The following is a 20395-nucleotide window of genomic DNA, read 5'->3' on the forward strand; positions in this document are numbered from 1 at the left end:
AGTCTATATATGAATTTTCAATAAAATTTGCTAAGCTGATACATTTTGCCCCCTCTAATTTTAACATTAAGAGATTCTACTTCCATTACATTACATACATTATTTCATGGCCAAGTGGCTGAAAATAATTCAAAACATAATTATGATAAACTCATACAGACTTATGAGAATGACCATAAAACATATTTTAATATCTATGAGCTAATTAAATTAGCTCATTTCTGATTCAACGGTGACATCATAAATGTATGACCTCATACAAAAGTGAAGCTTGTAACTCGTAATAATATCAACATACCTAATTTCATGATTCTGTGTATAAATAGTTTGCAAGCTGTTAGATTACTACTTTATAAAAACTTTCGATGAAAATATATAAGTATATATACATTGGCTATGCAACACTTTCTAACTAAGTGGGTAAAGTGTATGACAAAAATTACATATTACACTGATAATGTGATACTGTAAAATGATAATTGTGTGTTGTTTGAATCAAAATAATATGTTCCAATAATGGGGAACATTAATCAGTTACTTCCCTTGATTATGTCCAAGAAGTAGATTGGTCCTTCCTCTGATTTATGTTGACTTCTTTGTAATTTTCAAAAGCAATATCTAAACTAAATTTCATTGGATTGGAAAATGATTAAGAACAGGGTGTCTTTTATTGGCTCTCTGCTAAATTTATGTTAGATTAATCTTTTTTATTTATAAACTTACACTTTAAAAGCATATGTATTTTTACCAACCGCAACATTTTGGACAAAGGTTATAACGAAAAAGTCGGAGGAATCCAACTGAAAGGGACCAATGTTATATTTGGTTATCCTTGCGCTTTATTATACAACTTTTCAAGGGAAGTTACAAGCTAATGTTCCTCATTTTCTAAGTTAATAAAATATGAAATAAATAACTTCTTAATAAAATATTAAAATATTAACAAAGTATAGTGGATATTTAATATTTCTTTATAAAACACATGATATCTTGTATTTCCAGATACTAAGTTTCAAACACATATAGCCTGAACTTTATATCACCATTTAATTAAAAAAATAATTTATAGCAAAAGAGTGTTTTAACACTATGTATGTAAGATGGGCAGTTATATGTCAGTCGTAATAATTTAACGAGGACGCAGCCCGAACGAAAATTATTTGTATTACATATCACCGCCCGAGTGGATAAAGTGTTAAAATACGGTTTTGCTATAAATTATTTTGATTCTATTATGCCATTAATCTAAAACAGTAGATAAAACATAGTAACGCTCTTTCTTAGTCGCAACCAAAAAATTGACGTCGCCACGTATTAACATGACTTCATTGTAGCATAAGAGTGTTTTAGTAGAGAAAAGCATATATAAATAAATAAAAATACACACATTGAAGGAGTGAAGGGAAAAATTCATAGCTTAAAATCTGCAATAACAGACTTCAGTCTTATTACAAATGAAAGCAATCAAGCACCTTAAAATATTGTCTCTTTTTATGAACAAGTATGGTTTATGTTTTGGAAATCAGATCTAAATAAAGTTATATCTTTACAATCTTGGAAAGCTTTCCAGGAAAAGTCACAAAACATTAGCGAAAACTCTAAAATTGGATACAATTTGTTTAAGGGTGGTTAAGCATTCAATTTACTGTGTGTATTTTTAAACTTTAATTTTCCTTGTCACACCAAAATAGTGCAATTTTAGCACAAGTATAAATTTAATAATTTTGTATTAATTATTAAGCACTACCGCAATTAAGTTGTCAAAGATTCGCATTCACAAGAACATATTTTACCAAAATTCAACAGAAATGCAAGTTTATGAAATAGTTATTACCTCCCTTTGTTGAGCTTGGGTGCACAACTAAGATTTAAAAAAAAAAGTACTTCTAAAGCTAAAAGTTGTTGCAAAATTGGCCTTGTTTCAGACAGTTGAAATATTCCAATTTATATCAAATGCAAATGTGAAACTAGAAATTATACAGAATTTATCCACTTTTTTTGAACACTTTGATATTAAAGGGAGATAATAACAAATTTAAATTTCATAAACGATTACAAGTCACACATATCCAGTAGCGATCTAACTCCAAGTAATGGGTCTTTTTGTTCCTTAACCTTTAGCATGCTGGCGGCAAGTGACTCTGCCTTTGCGACCAGTGCAGACCAAGATCAGCCTGCACATTTGTGCAGGCTGATCATGGTCTGCACTGTTCACTATTCAGTTAGTAAATTTTCATAGAAAACCCCTTCGAATGATAAATGGTATTGCCCAAATTAAATGATAAACCAGTCTTTTTTAGAAATGTAGCAGGCTAAGGGTTGAATAAATTTCACGGAAAATATAAACTGTCAGAAAATGTTGCTCTTGACTGGTAGCAGGTTACTTAGAATCAACATTTAAGATGTTACAGATTGAAACAAATGTATCATCTTATAAAAATCTGACCTTTAAAAATTAAAACTTCAAATTCATTAAACTTATAAATAATATCAAGACTAGATTTTGGCAACAATCCAATTAGAGTACCTTTTAATAATAAGCAGAAAAAAGCTTGCCCAAAATTATTTCTTCAAAAGAAGTGTAACACTAATCAATATTCCAAAAATATATGAAGGTCCATTTCATATTAATGTAGTATACAAAAACGTTTCATTATAATTATATGATGGAAATAATGTGAGTTGAGTACAAAGTGTTCAGAAGTTATTGTTTTATTATATAAGATGGTAAAGTTCAATTCAACAAAAGGCTAAAAAAACTGATACAAGGTCACAAAAATTTATGTAACAATATACAGTGTATACCAGTTTAGTCTGGACAGAAACTGCAACTTTCTGTAAGTATTCTTAAATAATCAAAACATGTCTCAACAAAGATATCTTAAGGAATGCACTTTTCTGATTAATTTACTTCTACAAATATCAAATAATAATTAAATAATTCAAAACTAAAAATCAGTTAACATTTTATTAATATCATTGACCTTATCAAATTTGCAAACAACTCTTAAAATTTGTATATCCCTTGTTTTCCATAAATGGCCTGTTTAAGTATTATTTCTACTCTCATTCTATGCCCTCTCAAGTCCTTCTTGCTCACAAACCGATATTGTCCATCGTCTAAAAACCTGACTTTATACAAGCCTGAAAAGAAAACACTATATTACACATCTTTTTAAAAATGTTTTCTTCTTAACATTTTACAAAAGCATCAAATTTACTGTGTAACAGTATATATACTAATAGTATAGCCTTAAGATTTTTCTGAATGTGATAATTTGTTCAAAGTCCAACCAAAGTAAATTGTTTTATCACCTTAATTACATAAACGACCTCAAATTTCAACTCGCTAATAATTCCTTTTTTAGTCAAAACAACACTAAATGTAGAAAGTCTTTCAGCAATGTAGCATCATTTTTTTCCCCAAATAACCTCCTTTATAAAGTATTTCTTGATTAACATTTATCTGTCAACAAATTACATCCCCAATGCTTACTAAGAAAGTAGATAGGTTTTTTTTTCTTACCAGAGGATACAACAGCAACAATGCTGGCCTTGTAGAACTTTCTCAACTCTGGGTTTCTATCCTGCCAAAGTGCCTCGACATGGTCTCCTTTGTTGAAAACCTGTTATAAAGAACGAAAAAATTTATTACAATAAATTACTTTTGAAATAATTAAGCGCTGATATAATGCTATTTAGAGACATTTTGGATTCATTTTTTTTTCTTAAAATCACTTTTAATAACATGTGTTAACAACTTCCTAGCAAAACTCTTAGTGCCACCTACACTAAAATATTAACCCATCCGCTTAGCTCAATAGGGAGAGTACCGATCTGCGGATCCCAGGTCATGAGTTCTATCCTCGTAGAGACCACATGTTCTCAGGGACTATTTGATAAAAGACGTTTTGTTTCATCATTCGTACTCCACCTTTGATTCATGCTGGAAAGTTGGCAATTACTCGCGGAGAACAGGTTTGTACTGGTACAGAATCCAGGAACTCTGATTAGGTTAAATGTTAGCCATTACATAACTTAAATACTGTTCAAAAACAGCGTTTAATCCTAAAGAAACAAAAAACTGAGACCATAAAATAAAATGTTAACCTAAACAAATTTTCAGATATAAAAAAAATCCACATTGATTTTATCTATTATTTACAGTGAAGAGTTTAATTACAAGTAAAATGTATTTACCTCTGATAACCTCCTGCTAGAGCGAACTGTTGCTGCTGGTTCTGGTGCTGACTGTGTTTCGACCTGAAAATTTATTGAAATAAGCTTTGAGCTAAAAAATGCAAAAACATGACAGACAACATTAATGAACATGTGAATACTGATGAATAAAGGTTAAAAAGATGAGGCATCTGTATGTTTTTGTAAATGTTGACAGTTCAACAAACACCAAAATATAATTTATTTACATTTCTTTTGTATTTCTTCCATCATGTAAGTGCTTGAATTATTCTGACAGAATATTACTGATATGAATATCCCTCACTTAAGAGCAGATTAATTGCAAAAGTAAATTTCTGTGTACAAAAATAAATACACTTAAAAAAGTACCTTTTTTTTCTTTAACTTTCCTGTAAGCCCTTCACATTTCTGTAAATGAAAGAATGTATTAAAATTACATAGTTATTTTAAATAATAGGTCCAGGTAATATTACCATATTATATATTCTAACATGACAAGCGAATAACCTACATACATGTAGTGCAAATCTATCTTGGGTTATTCTGCAATAAACCACTCGCATGCAATCACGTCATCCGATCCAGGTGCGTAGCACGGTTGTAGAAAGTAGTTACCACTTTTTCTAACACTGTTGATACTAGTATGTAGTGTTAGAATCGAAATAACAAGTTCCAAGGGTGATTTATCGTAGGATAAACCTAGTTTTTCGTTCTTATGCGAAACAATACTTTCGTCAATTGCCAACATTAAAAAGAAACTTTACTTGTGCCTTTAACTTTTTAAAGACGTTATTGAATATTGAATAGCAATATCTAATTACCTTAATAATGGTTGAAACAATACCACTCGTCTTTGCAGTTGGTGTACCAGGAATGACATTCTGTAAAACATATTTACAAGTAGTCAGTATATCTCAATTTATTATTAAAAATGACCCAATCCGAACACCATATTTCCAATGAAAAAAGACCTAAATACCACTATACCAGTATATAATATTCTTTAATGACTTGATTTAACTTCAATGAAGAAATCCATTATGCCACATGTAAGACAGATATTTATATAGATTACACTCAGTTAACAAACTCAACAACTGATCAGGTTTTTGATTAGCAGTTAAAGGACCCTTTCTATAACTTACCAACATTTATAGAAGTACCAAAAGTTAAATTCCAACAGATAATATTAGTCTTTTCAATTAAATATGTGTTATACACAGACGGATGTTTTCATGTCTTTCCACTGAATATATGAATTCAATACTAAATTCTAGTCTAAATCATTGGATTAGTGAAATCAACAGCCAAAGACCCAAAGGTCTATCTTTTCAGCTATTGACTGGTAGTCCATTCAATAAGTTTTTTAGTAAATTACATCATATTTACTTTCAGTTTTATTTTCACAAATTCAACTGCTTTACCTCATTCAAAAAGTCTTTCTCTGTGTCTGACTCTTCTGTATCTCTCAAGGATGACTCATATGCTGGAGAAAACGAACACCTTTCTTCCTCCTCGCTGCTGTTGTTGTCAAACTAAAGTACAATAAGAAATAATTGATAATATATTTATATTAAAGGCACTGACCACCAGATTTAGCATCAAAATGATCTTTCTTTCAAATGGAAGTTTGGTCATATTATGAACATCAGTTTTTGTTCCTCAAATACGAGATCATTCAGAATTGGACACTGGACTGCCACAGCAGTAACATTTGCATATTGCCCTAACCAGTAGCATTATAGCCAAATTAGTAAATTATGACTTCAAAATATAGATCTTTATTAATTGAGACAGTTTATCCAGAGTAAAGCATTCATAGGAAAGTCTCTCTTGTAATTCCGTTACATATAGTTTGTCAGTAATTGCCTTTTAAAGCCTTCTAAAGAAATACAGCATTTATTTCCAGATATCTAATGGAAATTTTTTGTTGTTGTCAATCAAGCTGGAGGCCAGTCCCGTTAATAGTTCCTAATAAGATCTGTTGTATCAGAATTTGGAAATATTTATTTTCCTGTTTCTGGATTTAAGTTCTGTCAGTTAATCAAAATATACTCAACTGACTACCAATCAATACAAAGATACATATGTTTGAGAAAAAAAAACTAAATAAAGACAGCATATTTTATGTAAAGAATATTAATTACCTCAGGAAGAGTAAACCTTGGCCTTTTAGGTCTTCTACCATATGCAAACAATGGCGTTCTCTGAAAGGTAACAGAAAGTACAGGACATGGAAATGTGAAAATGAATATTGTAACTTTTTTCTTTATTAGTTTAATTATGTTATTAAATACAAATAAAAATCATGTCTATCACAATTTATGTAATTTAGTGCCTTTTTGGCCTATGTAAGATACAGTACACACTCTGGTGTATACACTAGTAAGAATACCTAACTGTGCCTCTTGCATACAGCCTTCTGTTCAAGAAAAAGAAATCCACTACGAAGTATGTAAACTAGAAAGCAAATATCCAACAAGAAGATTTTAACTAGTTTCCACTTCCTCTGGGATTTCCTCTTTGTGTAAATCAATTAATAATAGAAATAATATGTACATAAAGCTTCACAGAACATTACCTCAATCCTTCCAGAACTGCATGGTTTAGGACTCGCGTCTGAGAATGTGTATTCATCCTGCTGTTGTGCCTGCTGTGTAATAAAGTAATTATATCCAGTTGTTTACATGGACTAACCACTAAACAAGCTTATATGTGTAATTCAAAAAAGCCCACTAAATTATTCAGACTTGAATATAGAAAGAAGTTGATATTAGTCATTCAAATGCCAAACATTTAGGGCTTCAATAACGATTGGCTAAATATTATTTTATTGTTCCATCCACTATGAATTTATAAGCACTACAAAGAAAACCTCATAAGAACAATACTATGATCAATTCTTTAATATATTGGACACAGGGTGCTTTCTAATAAAAAAAGACATTAAAGATATTTAATATTTACCAGTTTCAACTTTAACTGCCTGTTCTCATCTTCAAGTCGTTCACATTTTTTTGTCAGCCTCTCATTCTCACTTTTTAGCTGTAATGAAACAAGAAACATTTCAGTTATTACAACTGTTATAATTATGATCTCAATACCAATGATGGCATTTTACAATGATATAGAGGATATTTGTTTGTTTCGGTGTAAGATCGAAAATTTATTTCATCGAGTGAACATCACATGAATATTTTCACGAGTGGCGAAGCCACGAGTGAAAATATTAACATGTGATGTTCACGAGATGAAATAAATTTCGATCTTTCACCGAAACAAACAAATTTTCTGTTTATTTCATGCTTATTCAGTGGTTTCTTTTATAAAATCGTTTTACTTTTTAAAAATTCCCCCGCAGGGAGCCCCACTGTTTACGACTGTCAGCGCTGTGTTATGCGTCCCAAATAGTTCTACAAATTTGGTCCAGGTTGTGTTTTGTCTAACAGAAGAAAGGAGATTAATTTATTTGTAAGGGATATAAATAATATATTTGGTACTTCAAAAATTTTATTCATGTAACTTCAGATATATTTAAACAAACAATGTGTGAAATTCATACGCGCAGATACGCGCACTTGCGCTTGTCAAAATTCGAGTCCGCCATTTTGTTTTACTTCAGTCAATCGGTAAACAGTTAGAACAAATAACTGGAGAAACAATACGAACAGTGTAAACAGTGGGATTTTAAATGGACTTATATGTAAACTCTCGTGTCGTGAGTGTTACAGTTAGTCACTGTCACTTTCTGGAATCATTCTTATTCGTTTGAATGGTCTGGCAGTGGCAACTGGCGAATCGAGCATGTTGGAAACGGACTCTTCAGCAGTTGCATTACTTCGGCCTACGTTAACTGTGGACATTTGTGACAGTGTTTCCGATACAGATGTACTGTGGAAATTGAAAGTCACAGGTCCGTGGAAAGTGCTGCTTGCAAAAAGACTGCGAGAGCGATTGGATCCGAAAGGCCCAGTCCATGGCTCCGGAGCACTGGCAGCACCACTTCCTTGAGTTTGAAGGTTGGTTTCATTTCTCTGATTCGACAGTATTTTAGAAATATTTCTCGACTGGTCGTTGTTGATTTTACTGTAGTTGTTTATAGAATTCACATTCTTGTGACCAGAAATTTGCATGATTTGGTTGGCAGGGACCCCAGCATCGTTTAGAGTTTGAACCAGATGTTTTCTGGAGCTGAAAAAAAAAATGAATGGAATTTTCATATCATTGACCTATGAAATTATTTGAAGGCATAAATTATTTTGTACAAGTGCATTTTCTTTAGAATAAGTATGCAGGCATAAGTTCGTTTTTCTAAGTTGGCTGACATGGGAGGGCTCTCGGGTTATTCTCATTCTGCATTCTAACACGATCCGATTCATTTTACTATTAAACAAAGAAGGCTGGAATCAGTGAATTATCAAACAACAATTCACTGTTCTGACGTCACAATTATTGCGTCAAACGGCGTAGCAGCGCGCTAGAAAGAAACCGATTGAAAACGGGCAAATAATTAATGAATGCCGGCAAAGATGTACTTTAAAGTCCTTGGGGCTAGAATGCGCTTTACTGGTACGCACTTTTTGCTAGGATTGTAAAAGGTAGGATGTGCTCGTTACAATCATTTAAATAAATTGTAACAATAATCTATTCATTAAAGAAAACAGAAAAACGGGGTGTGGGGGCAGTAGCCCCCATAAGAATAAATGGGGAGTGTTTATTTAATGTGCGTACTGGTAAAGTGCAGGTGTCCCGTCCTTGGTAACGTGTTAGAATCAAAATAATACATCTCATTTAGTGATTTGCTCTTGAATAAATCAGTGTTTGTTGTTCAGCTGCGTAGTATTATACAACTCGGGCTCCGCCCTCGTGATATAATTCCTTCGCATCTGAACTCCAAACAGTGATTTATTCAGCGACAAATCACCGATGAGATATATTATTTCTTAAATAAACCACTCGCGTGCAGTGACGTTACCGATCCAGGTGCATAGCACGGTTGTAAAAAGTAGTTTTTTTCTTACACTGTTGATACTAGTATGTAGTGTTAGAATCGAAATAACAAGTTCCCAAGTGTGATTTATCGTAGAATAACACGAGTTTTTCGTTCTTATGCGAAACAGTATTTAAAATAATACGGCCTTCTTGATACATTCTACATGTACGCATAAGAACACAGAAAACACGGGTTATTCTACGATAAACCATGTTTGGGAACTTATTACTAAAATTTTCTTAATTTCACGGCTAATTCAAGTCAGCGATAAAATCTTAATCGTGCCATTTATTAGCTTGCTAGAATGATATCACCTTCTAAGAAATTGCGAATATGACGTCGGCAGTAAGAAAGCGAGGATGAGCAAAGCATCAAACTGACAGTGCATGTCCTTCTATGGTTAATTTTATGACAAGAACGGAAAAAATCTTAATGAAGAAATCGCAGGTGGAATTGTACCGGACATCATAACAAATGTCATTGATTCTGGTTGGAAATAGCCATGATGAATAGCGAAATACTAAAACGTAACAGAAAAATTACTAAAGTCATTGAAAACGGACAAAAAATGATAGATGCACTCCCTCCAGCAAAAAAAAAAAAAAAAAACTAACTAAGAAAGATTAAATGTTTGCGATGCAAAACTAATACTGATTGAATTTGGTTGTGAAAAAACAAAGAATTGAAACACTAATTGCATGAAAAATTATCTGGAGGCCTGGGCTTACAGTCTGATAATTACTTGAAGATTCTTGTTATCAAACTACTTTAAATATACTGAATTTATGCAGGTATGACTTTGGTAAGGGTATTTCAAAAGTAGATATTTTACAGTTTTAGGGTGTTTCTTTTTTCAGAAATGAATTTGAAAAGGAAAGAAAAGATCAATAGATGTCAGATTTGAATTTTTTTGATTGTCGGAAAAAGTTTTAGTATCCATATGACGGCTTATAATTTACGTACTTGACATTCCAGTAAAACTGTCGTTTTATAGCTCTGAATTGAAAATTTTTGCAGAAAAATGGGGGGAAATATTTTCAGTTTGGAACTTAGAACAATATCGGCTATAAAATCAGGCTTATAAAACGTTGCTATATCAGGATATTTTCAGCTGTTCATTTATTATATCTAGATAAACCATGGAAAAGCATAAAATAAGAATATAGATGTATAATATGCACACCTGTAAGGCGTTATTCTGGGATTTTCAATTCCTGCTTCAGCCTTCATGTCTCTCATAATGTTGTAAAGTTTATTTATTCCAAGTGGGGTTTTTTTGAACCAGCATCTCTGTGGTTTATCATTTGGTGTAAGGAAGAATGGGCTGTCAGGTTTGCACATTTCGTCCGGTCGTTTCTGGCTGTACAGCTTGTACAGATGTACAGGATCTCTCTGGGCGTCAGCAGTGGCATAGGCTTTGGGTTTTGTACCTCTGAAGTAATGAAATTTACACTGTTATACATCATTAAAACATTTATCTTTATTACAGTCTCTAACCTTTTGACAGACATTTTACAGAAAAAATGCAAGTCTAAAACTCTAAATCGTAATGGTGATTGTAGCAACATACAACAGTTGTGCATCCAAATAGTCTAGCGGAAGGACGGCTGTTACTAAGTAGCAGTAGGCCTGGGTTCGAATCCCAGTTTGGATAGCTGTTTTGTTGTTTATCGTTATCATTACAAATAATCTACCATTATATTTCAGTAAACGCGTGGACGTTGTTTATAGTATAGGAGACGTTAGTCAAATTGACTTATTCATATAATCTAGTAAAAGAAAGTAGAATTTTTGATGTTTCGCCAGGGAAGGTTATCATGTGGGGAAAAAAGAATATGACATTTGTGACTTTCCACATTGAGTTTATTAAAGGGACTGGCCTCCAGATCATTCTACTAGTCTACTAAAAGATTTTTTAGATATCTGGAAATAAATGCTATATTTCTTAAGAAGGGTTAAAACTTAATTACTGACAAACTATATCATGTTACGGAAACACATTAGAATTTGCTGTTTTTTCTACTTTTTACGATGAAAATCGAAATGCGTTTGTAACGCATTACTCCAGGTAAACTGTCTCAATTATAAAAATCTGTATTTTGAAATCATAACTCACTAATTCCTCAATAGCTTTATTGGTTACGAAGACGGGAAAATGTCTTTATTGCCGTGGTTGTCCGGGGTTCGATTGCCGAGACGGTCATCTTTTTTTCTTGAATAGGATTTTTAAATTATTTTAGAAACAAAAACTCATATTCTAATGTTCGTAATATGACCAAAGTTCAATTTGAAAGAAAAAATATTATTTATCCAAATCTGGAGGTCAGTGCCTTTAAACTCGATGAGTAAAATTGATAAAATGCTCTGCAGAGCCTCGCATTTTATTATTTTATTCAACTTGTTTAATAAATTCAATATGAAAAGACACTCCTGTAATATCAGATTTCACATATATTTTTTTTTTTATTTCACAGATTTCACATTTTCACAAGGAAAGCTTGTGCAATTTTAAAGATATTTTAAGATGGTATCAAAAATACAAAATATTTAAAGCATTTTGTGCATGAAATAAACCGAAAAGAAATATCAGTGGAAGAATGAGATATTTCAATTTGTGACACAAATTTTGAAATTACTAATTTTAGTGCTCATTCAGTGACACTGAAAAAAAAACAACACAAAAATTATGGTAGATCTACTGTATATGAATTAAATTACTTTATCACATGTTCGACTTTGCGGGAGTGTAATAAAGCCATTAAATAAAAATGATAATACACTAGTGTAATAACGCTTTGACGTCGACGTCGTTTACAGTATAGGAGACGCTGGACAAATTGACTTATTTGTATAGTAAAAGAAAGTTGAATTTTTGATGTTTCGACATGAATAGCTAACATGTGATGAAAAGAATATTACATTTGTGTCTTTCGACATTTAATTTATTAAACTCGTTGAATAAAATTGATAAAATGCTCGGCAGAGCCTCGCATTTTATCATTTTATTCAACGAGTTTAATAAATTCAATATGAAAAGACACTCATGTAATATCCGCTATTTATCACATGTTCGACGTTGCGGGAGTGTAATAAAGCCATTAAATAAAAATGCAATTGAAACGTACCTAATGTCCCGAGGATTTGAACCAGATCTGGTTTTGGTTTGTCTCTCTTGGTCATATATAAGATACTCCTCACCAGAAGTTTCGTCCATTCTAAGATGAATATCTCCCCAGCAGAGATCACGGCATTCTTTGCCTGTCCGCATTCCAAAATGGTTTGTGCATACAAACCACATGGAGTGTAACAAAGACCTTGGAGTGTAGTCACCTAGTGTCCTGGCTTCATGCATCTGGTCAATGATAGACTCTGTCATGGTTTCTGCAGCTCTCGGCTTATTGCCAAGTCCCTGGCCTTTCAGCTGTTGCTGTTTTCTTGAAAGGACAGCTCGTGTTTTGGAAAATTCTCTGTCCTTGAATATGGCAACATTGCTGTCACTTGCTTTTAGATATCTGTCAACAGAGCTTATAAAGCCCCGCAAAGTTGTAGGCTCATATTCCCTGCCATCTTTCTTGGTAACACCCAAGATAAATTCACACAGTAATGAATTAAGCTGATATGGGGGAATGTATTCTGGTTTTCTCATTTCATTTTTTGACATCAGAAAAGAGAAGAATAACTTCATGTCACTCTCTGTCTTCTTTTGGGTATTTTTATTTTCATTTTCTTTAAGAAACTGGTCAGCATCTACTTGTCTAAAGTTCCTGTCTGCAACCTGAAAGTCTCCATATTCCTCCTGGTCAAAGAAATTTGTGAAAATGTCATTCAAGACCTCTGGATCCAGTTCTTCTACAGACATCTTGATTGTATACTAAAGCAGACGTCAGATTTGACAGGTGTTGTTGTTGTTGTTACAAACATGTAAACAAAGGGAAGCTACTACAACCAACCTGTCACCTCATGTATATACATGTACATAGAGAGGTGTCCAATTGGGGGAAGAAAGTAGTCCGGCACAGTGAAAATTATATTTTGATAAATTTCACTGTGGGTTTACCAGGATATAATCTACCATTATATTTCAGTAAACCACTGAAAAGCATGAAATAATGTAAATATATTCACTTAGATTTATGAACTTCTCTAATATTAAAAAGAATATTTAGACAACAAACTTGCAATCTAAAAATGTAGAAATTTAACAATGAAGTTTATTGTAACTTGGATAATATGGCATGCTTCAAAACATAGTCAACATGAAGTAATTGATGCATGTCTTCATAGGCTACAGAAATATTTTTCTCAGTGTTTCATACAAATGGACAATTTAAAATACTGTTCTCCAATACTGATCACATGTTTGCAGCTGAAACAGATGTTCACAGCTCAAATCCCTTAAGTGTCATCAGACACTTTATAACATTTTACACAGATGTTGAATCTTTCCACAAGTTTTAAATTGTTCAGACCTAAAAAAATGCTCATTCATACATACCATTTCGATTTCGTCTCTGGCCTTGTCCTGATTCTTTGGCTGAAAATGGAAAAAAAAATGTTTGGATGAGCATAACAACCTAACGCATGTATAAATACACCCTTTGAGAATGTGCCATATATGTAACCTAGAGCACTTGTCACAGAAAATTTGTTGCAATGTTAAACAGAATGGCAATCGATATACTAGTACAAAATGTTCTGAAGAAAATCTTTACTTAAGAACTTTTGTTTGTTTGTATTGGGTTTTACGCCGTTTTTCAACAATATTACGGTCATGTAACGGCAGGCAATTAACCTAACCAGTGTTCCCGGAATCTACCCGGTACAAACCTGTTCTCCGCAAGTAACTGCCAACTTCCCTGCATGAATAATCAGGTGGAGGACGAATGATTTCAGACACAATGTCTTTTATCAAATCGTAATGGAGAACATACGCCCCACCCGGGGATCAAACTCACGATATTGCGATCCGTAGACCAACGCTCTCCCTACTGAGCTAAGCATGCGGTTCAACTTAAGAACTTACAGACTTGGAACCAAAATTACTGATGTGCATATACTAGAGCCATCTATGTGTATCAAGTTGTATGACAAAAAGGTTTCAATTTCTGTCTGTCTTATTCTTTACTTGCAAAATACTGAGAGCCAACATGGTTGGAACTTATTCTGTTAAGACTTTATGATTCAGTAACATTTATTCAGCGAACGAAATTACCACCAATGTTACTAGAGTTATTTCATAGACTAGTAGAGTATTTTTTACAACACCTTAGTTTTTGTTTTTAATGGTAGTATGCTAATCTTACCTTTGCATCAGATAAAGCTTTGTTAAAATCTTTTCTGGAAATGCTCCCTTCCGCCAGTGCCTTCAACAAGGAGAACAATTTCGGTTCATCTTTAAACCCATACACTTCTCGAAAAAGGGAGGTGTTTATAAGCCCTGGAATGTTGCCCATTCTCTCAAAGACCTGTGTGACACATTCGTAGCACCTCTTCGACATACATGCGACCTCAATGGCAACTTTAAATTTGCCGCCAAAGAAAACTTTCTGTAATATTAAAATCAAATGAAGAACAAATGAAAATGTGCTTAGTTTTTATACATCTACACTGAATTGCATTTACTACTGCTATGAAAGTGTGCTTTAAGAAATTTAAGAGATCTGATTTACCTGGGCACATATTTGTTATAATTACATATCTTATTTTAACCTCCAAAAGACATATCTTTGTGGTTCAATCTTGTCAATGTAAGTCACCTAAGATATGCGAGAACATTTCATGATGCTAATGACTTGCGGAGTTTTCAGTCATATAGTACCTGTGCTAAAAGGGACGTAATCTTCACAACTTTATATCTGAAATGATGATTGTTTTTTAATGACTGTCCTCATATTTAATGTTAATGCTTACCCGACTCTCTGGGTCTAGACCCATGGCCTTCATGCACTGAACACGGAATGTTCTATTTGCCTTGTCCAATGTGACGGTCTCGTTATCAGCCGCACACGGATGTAACAGACGGAATATCTGCAATAAATATATTCAATACTTCTACTTATAAAATAAAATAGCATGTTGTGTGGAATATTATGTACCAATATTCATTTGTTGTATTATTTCTGTTACAAAACTCTTGTCATAGTGAAATGGATGTGTATCAAAGTTTTCCCTACACATTATTTATATAATATTCAATTTAATTTCCAAATTTGTTACCTGATTATTATCTTTTTCTAACTGACCATCTTTTTGGCAGTTTGCAACAATGTACATACTATACACTTTACTTTATTTAACACAACATTATGTGGGCGGTTTGAAATGGTCTGAAATGGTATGCAAATTATATAAACGATTAAGCTAATTACCTCAACCTGTTCCTTGAAAGTGAACTGACATTGGTAGGCACACACAGACTTTGGTGTACTTTCTCTCTGTGGTACACAAGTTTTCTCTGCAAATAGAAATTTTGATAAAGTCATGCTTCAGGATGATGCAGATTAACTGTACCTATTTAATAATGATAATATTAACTGTAAAATTCACTTGCATTTTTTGTTGTTGTTTTTTACCAAGGTGGCGGACCAGGGCAGTGGGGGTGTTCACATGGATACAAAACTTCACATGTTGGTTGGTAATATATGTTCATGGACTAAACTGGAAGAAGTTTAAAACAAGAGGGCCGTGAAGGCCCTGTATTGCTCACCTGACCTATTGACCTAAAGATCATCAAGATTAACATTCTGACCAAGTTTCATTAAGATATGGTCATAAATGTGGTCTCTTAAGTGTTAACTCGCTTTTCGTTTCATTTGACCTGGTGACCTAATTTTTGACCGCACATGACCCAGATTTGAAGTTGAACTGAAGATCATCAAGATTTCCATTCTGGCTAAGTTTCATGAAAATACAGTCATAAATGTGGCCTCTAGAGTGTTAACAAGCTTTTCCTTTGATTTGACCTAGTGACCTAGTTTTTTACCCTACCTGACCAAGAATCGAACTTGACCTATAGATCATCAAGATTAACATTCTGAACAAGTTTCAAAAAGATTTGGTCATAAATGTGGCCTCTACAGTGTAAACTAGCTTTTCCTTTGATCTGGTGACCTAGTTTTTGATCCTATATGACCCAGATTCAAACTGGACTTTGAGATTATCAAGATTAACAGTCTAAGCAAATTATGAAGATACAGTCATTTATGTGGCCTCTCAGTGTTAGCAAGCTTTTCCTACGACTAGACCTGGTGACCTAGTTTTTGTCCCCGGATGACTCAATAACAAACTAATCTCTAATTTATTGAGAGTAACATTCTGACCAAGTTTCATTATATTGGGCAAAACTTGTGACCCCTAGAGTGTTAACAAGCCTTTTCTTTGATTTGACCTGGTTTTTGAACCCAGATGACCTAATTTCAAACTTGTCCAAGATTTTATTTAGGGTAAAATTCTGACCAAGTTTCATTAAGGTTAGGCCAAAACTGTGACCTCTAGAGTGTTAATAGTCAAAATGTTGACGACGACAGATGACTGACAATGGACACATGGCAATCACAAAAGCTCACCTGAGCACTGCTCAGGTGAGTTAAAAATCATGGAATGGTACAAATATGTGGATTTTTAAACAGGGTTCATACAGCCAGGTTGACAAAATTTTCATTTTTACCTGTGACAGATGTAAAGTACTGGAGGCCATGCCCATTCACAACAGCTTTAAGCTTCTTGAGAAAGGTTGTGACAGAGTCTGTTTCTACTCGGAATCTTTCATCAACAATAACAAACTTCTCAAGTAGTAAGGTTGAAGAGTACTTCTGCCCGGACTGAAAAAGAAATGTTGGCTTTCAAACATTGATACATAGTCTGTTGCTACATGGAACCTTTCATAATCATTACTAAATCACAACTAGTAATAAGATGACGAGTACTTCTGCCCTGAACAAGTTGAAAGCAAAAATAAGGATATTGGCCATTAAAAAGGTGACTAGAAAGTAGTTAATGTATTGGACACCTAAGGCAAGAAAAACTGGTTTTTAGTTTCTCGGGCCACTTTTTGCAAACTTTAATGAGGCAGTGCAGATTTTGTTTTAAATTTTATTTATTTTTATTATTGACATTGCCCTTTTTATATTCAATCCAGTGATGTACATCCATTTTTAACGCATTTAAAGACATTGCCTCTTATGTAGATAATAGTTTATAATAACAATAATTGTTAGAACTGTAGGTTGCATTTGGCACTCAATATCTTCTAACAAAGTTACTACATAATATATATAACAAGAAATTGTTGAATCATGGTCACCAAACAAAACTGATGATAGACAAAACATCACAAATGCTCACATTGTCACGTCACATTGTCACTACGTGACAACTGAGCTAAAACAAATTATTTATTAAACTAAACTGGAATGAAAGCACCATGGAAGTTCGTATATAATATGTTTGCTGATGTTTTTCGATTTGTGTTGATAGGAACACTATGGTGAATGTTGTCTGGCAGTGCATATTAAGCCCGGGTTTGCGGTGTAGGTGATACAGTCCTGGACGGAAACCGGTTTGTCTGTTCGAGCACTGCTACCGACTAGGATTCTTTATGTGAGAAAGTAGGCAGTTGCTTACAAACTTAAGTCTAGTACTGGTCTTTCCCAGGAGTGATGGTTAGGTGAACTGACCACTTAATTTAACTGAAATAATGTTAGAAACGGGCATAAAAACGAACATGATGACCCATGTTAAACAAGCATTTGTTTAATGTACGCATATGGGGGCACGGATCAGTAAATTGGAAAATTCTTAGAATCTGCGCTGATACCAGAGAAAAAATTAAATCATAAAAAATCCAAGGAAAGTTTTGAGCAGATGTATTGCATATACTTAGCATTTCACCATGTGACATTTCCAGCCTGCCAATTCTGTTGTTTCTATTATAAAATAAACGAGTAAAATGCTGGTTACAGGACACTAAATTTCCAGCCAAAATGGCCAAAATGCATTATTGCAGTATGTATTATCTTCAAATGACTGACCTAAAACGTGTATGTTTTTTAAAGCATATGACCGGACGCAACTGATGGTGGGAAGAAAAGTGTCTCATAGCTGTTTAGGATTTTTCTGCAAATGAGCCGAGACTGATGCAATTATTTCCTGAATCCTTGAACTTTTATCCTCCAGCTATTCAGTAAAAAATTATTACGCAAGGCTTTAGCAGAGGTTTTAAAGCTATAAAACTCATAACATCCTATTATGCTTATCAGGTCATGATCAGACTAAAAGAAAATTGGATTAACTGCTGTTTTCTACTAATTTTACTTTTAAATTAAAGGTCACTTTGTGAGAACAGCAAAAAGACTTTTTTTGAATAACTTACCCGAATTTAATATTTTTTTTTTAACTAATACAGGTTATAAAATGCTTACTATGTTCTTGTAAGTCCTGTAAGATGAAACGGCTTGTGTTTAATAACTGTTTATATTCGTATATATTCCATATTGGGAACATTGACAATCACAAGTCGATCCTTACCACGAACATGAAAATAGTTACTTTTATGCCTTTGTTTACATTTCAAACACGACGATTCACATATATGTTCAGGAAAGTAAATTTCGTGCTTTCCGACCCACATGGCGTGTAAACTTTTGTAATTAAAAGTATGGTGTATTCGGCAAACCACTTGTAACTTCCAACGTGGTAAATGTCAATGAGAGTACAGTTATGTTCACAAAATTTAATTGAATATTTATGTTTTATACTTGCAAAAGAAAAACTTGATGGTCATGGTCGCTAGCTTCGAAGCCTTTTTCCCACTAACAAAACCTGGGAAAAGTTCATTGTTTCGTTTCAGTGTTACTCTCAATCAAACAAAATAAACACTGTTCCCGTTTTTGTTTGTTTATATTTGTATATAAATGAACATGCAAAAAGGGGTTTGTTGTTTCAGTGTAACGTCAAAATATAATATTACAATATAGATCAACTGTGAACGCCATATGCATTATATTTTCACAAGCGTTTATTGCTTTAATCATACATGTAAAACAAACAAATTCCTAATGTATAAAAGGTAAAGGTAAATATATATGTATATGCGTGTGTACTCGTGGAATTAAATGTTAAGTATAAAAAGTATATATTCACAGTGCAAATCTTCCATGCTAAATAATACGTACGATATGTTTGCTTTCTCACTGTCTAACATGTCCGAAATGATCTATTTGATTTTTATCATTGAGTTCTAGTTTATTTTTCACCTTAAATTAAAGCAAACGTGTTCAATATAAATTTAAACTTAAACTTTGAAGTTTAGTAGGTTGTAGCATTCTCTAGGTCAAGGTATTTTTTATTACCTTCTGTAGTCAGTCATTATCTATTGTAAAAAAATCTTTTTTACCTAAGTGGAAAATTTCAGGTACTTGAAAATGCAGCTTTCTAAAAGATTCGTTAGAATTCGCGATGTCATTTGTCAGACATACCTTGTAAATAAATAATATTACAAAAGTAATACTGCTATTTTTTTTGTTGCACTTTGCGGACTTATGATAAATTTATATAAATATATATTTATCTGAGCAGTAGACTCCCTGTAAATGAGCACTACGTAAGCGCTCAGGCCCTTCTCGCACACCATACCTAAGTTCAGACTTCTTTCATGTGTAAAGGCATGTGCACAAAAATTTTGCCAACATCTGGTAAATTGTAATGTGTTTGTTAGAAAAGTAATAAACGGAAATAGAAAAATAGCTCTCAGCTCATTTTCACGGATAGTTTAGCTTTATTATACACAAATGTATGTTATAGTTTTTCGCAGTTATGCACGATGACATTGATTATTTACCCCGAAAATTGTGACACGAACATACTGATAACTTTTCCCACCTTATTTTTTTAATTACAGTACTGGTTTCCCAGTAGTTTCCGAACCCAAGTAGTTTTCCGGACCTTTTACATTTCGTGCTGTATAGACTTTACACCTTCGTAAAGCATCTGGGTAACTATATCATATCATCTAGACCTTTGTTGACTTTACATAGCAGCGAAAACCTACCATTACCGAACTTAACTATTATTTGAATATCCTGGTTGTTTTAACTTACTTCGATGTAATGTTTACACAAGAGATTGTCAACTGCAGGGAACTTCCAGTTACAGTGTGCATGCACAGAAACTGAGGCCCCTTGAAGGTAAACATCAGTCAGTTGA

General features: G+C 33.2%; 2 protein-coding genes across 2 annotated transcripts; both read right to left on the bottom strand.

Annotated features, from left to right (window-relative positions):
* Positions 1 to 604: 604 nt before the first annotated feature.
* On the bottom strand, positions 605 to 17081 carry LOC128556347 (uncharacterized). Its single transcript, XM_053541084.1, has 14 exons — positions 16860 to 17081; positions 15562 to 15647; positions 15104 to 15220; positions 14497 to 14739; positions 13689 to 13727; positions 7168 to 7245; positions 6782 to 6853; positions 6348 to 6407; positions 5625 to 5735; positions 5022 to 5081; positions 4570 to 4608; positions 4201 to 4263; positions 3527 to 3626; positions 605 to 3144 (listed from the first exon to the last, which is right to left on the bottom strand). The coding sequence occupies exons 3-14, from the start codon at positions 15134 to 15136 to the stop codon at positions 3008 to 3010; spliced, it is 1035 nt and encodes a 344-aa protein (XP_053397059.1). The 5' UTR covers positions 15137 to 15220; positions 15562 to 15647; positions 16860 to 17081; the 3' UTR covers positions 605 to 3007.
* Positions 7882 to 13307, bottom strand: LOC123549271 (uncharacterized protein KIAA1958-like). Its single transcript, XM_045337212.2, has 3 exons — positions 12319 to 13307; positions 10377 to 10625; positions 7882 to 8391 (listed from the first exon to the last, which is right to left on the bottom strand). Exons 1-3 carry the CDS (start codon positions 13050 to 13052, stop codon positions 7932 to 7934), a joined length of 1443 nt encoding a protein of 480 aa, XP_045193147.1. The 5' UTR covers positions 13053 to 13307; the 3' UTR covers positions 7882 to 7931.
* Positions 17082 to 20395: the final 3314 nt, after the last annotated feature.

This window comes from Mercenaria mercenaria, chromosome 4, assembly GCF_021730395.1.
Source record: "Mercenaria mercenaria strain notata chromosome 4, MADL_Memer_1, whole genome shotgun sequence".
NCBI classification, from domain to species: Eukaryota; Metazoa; Mollusca; class Bivalvia; order Venerida; family Veneridae; genus Mercenaria; species Mercenaria mercenaria.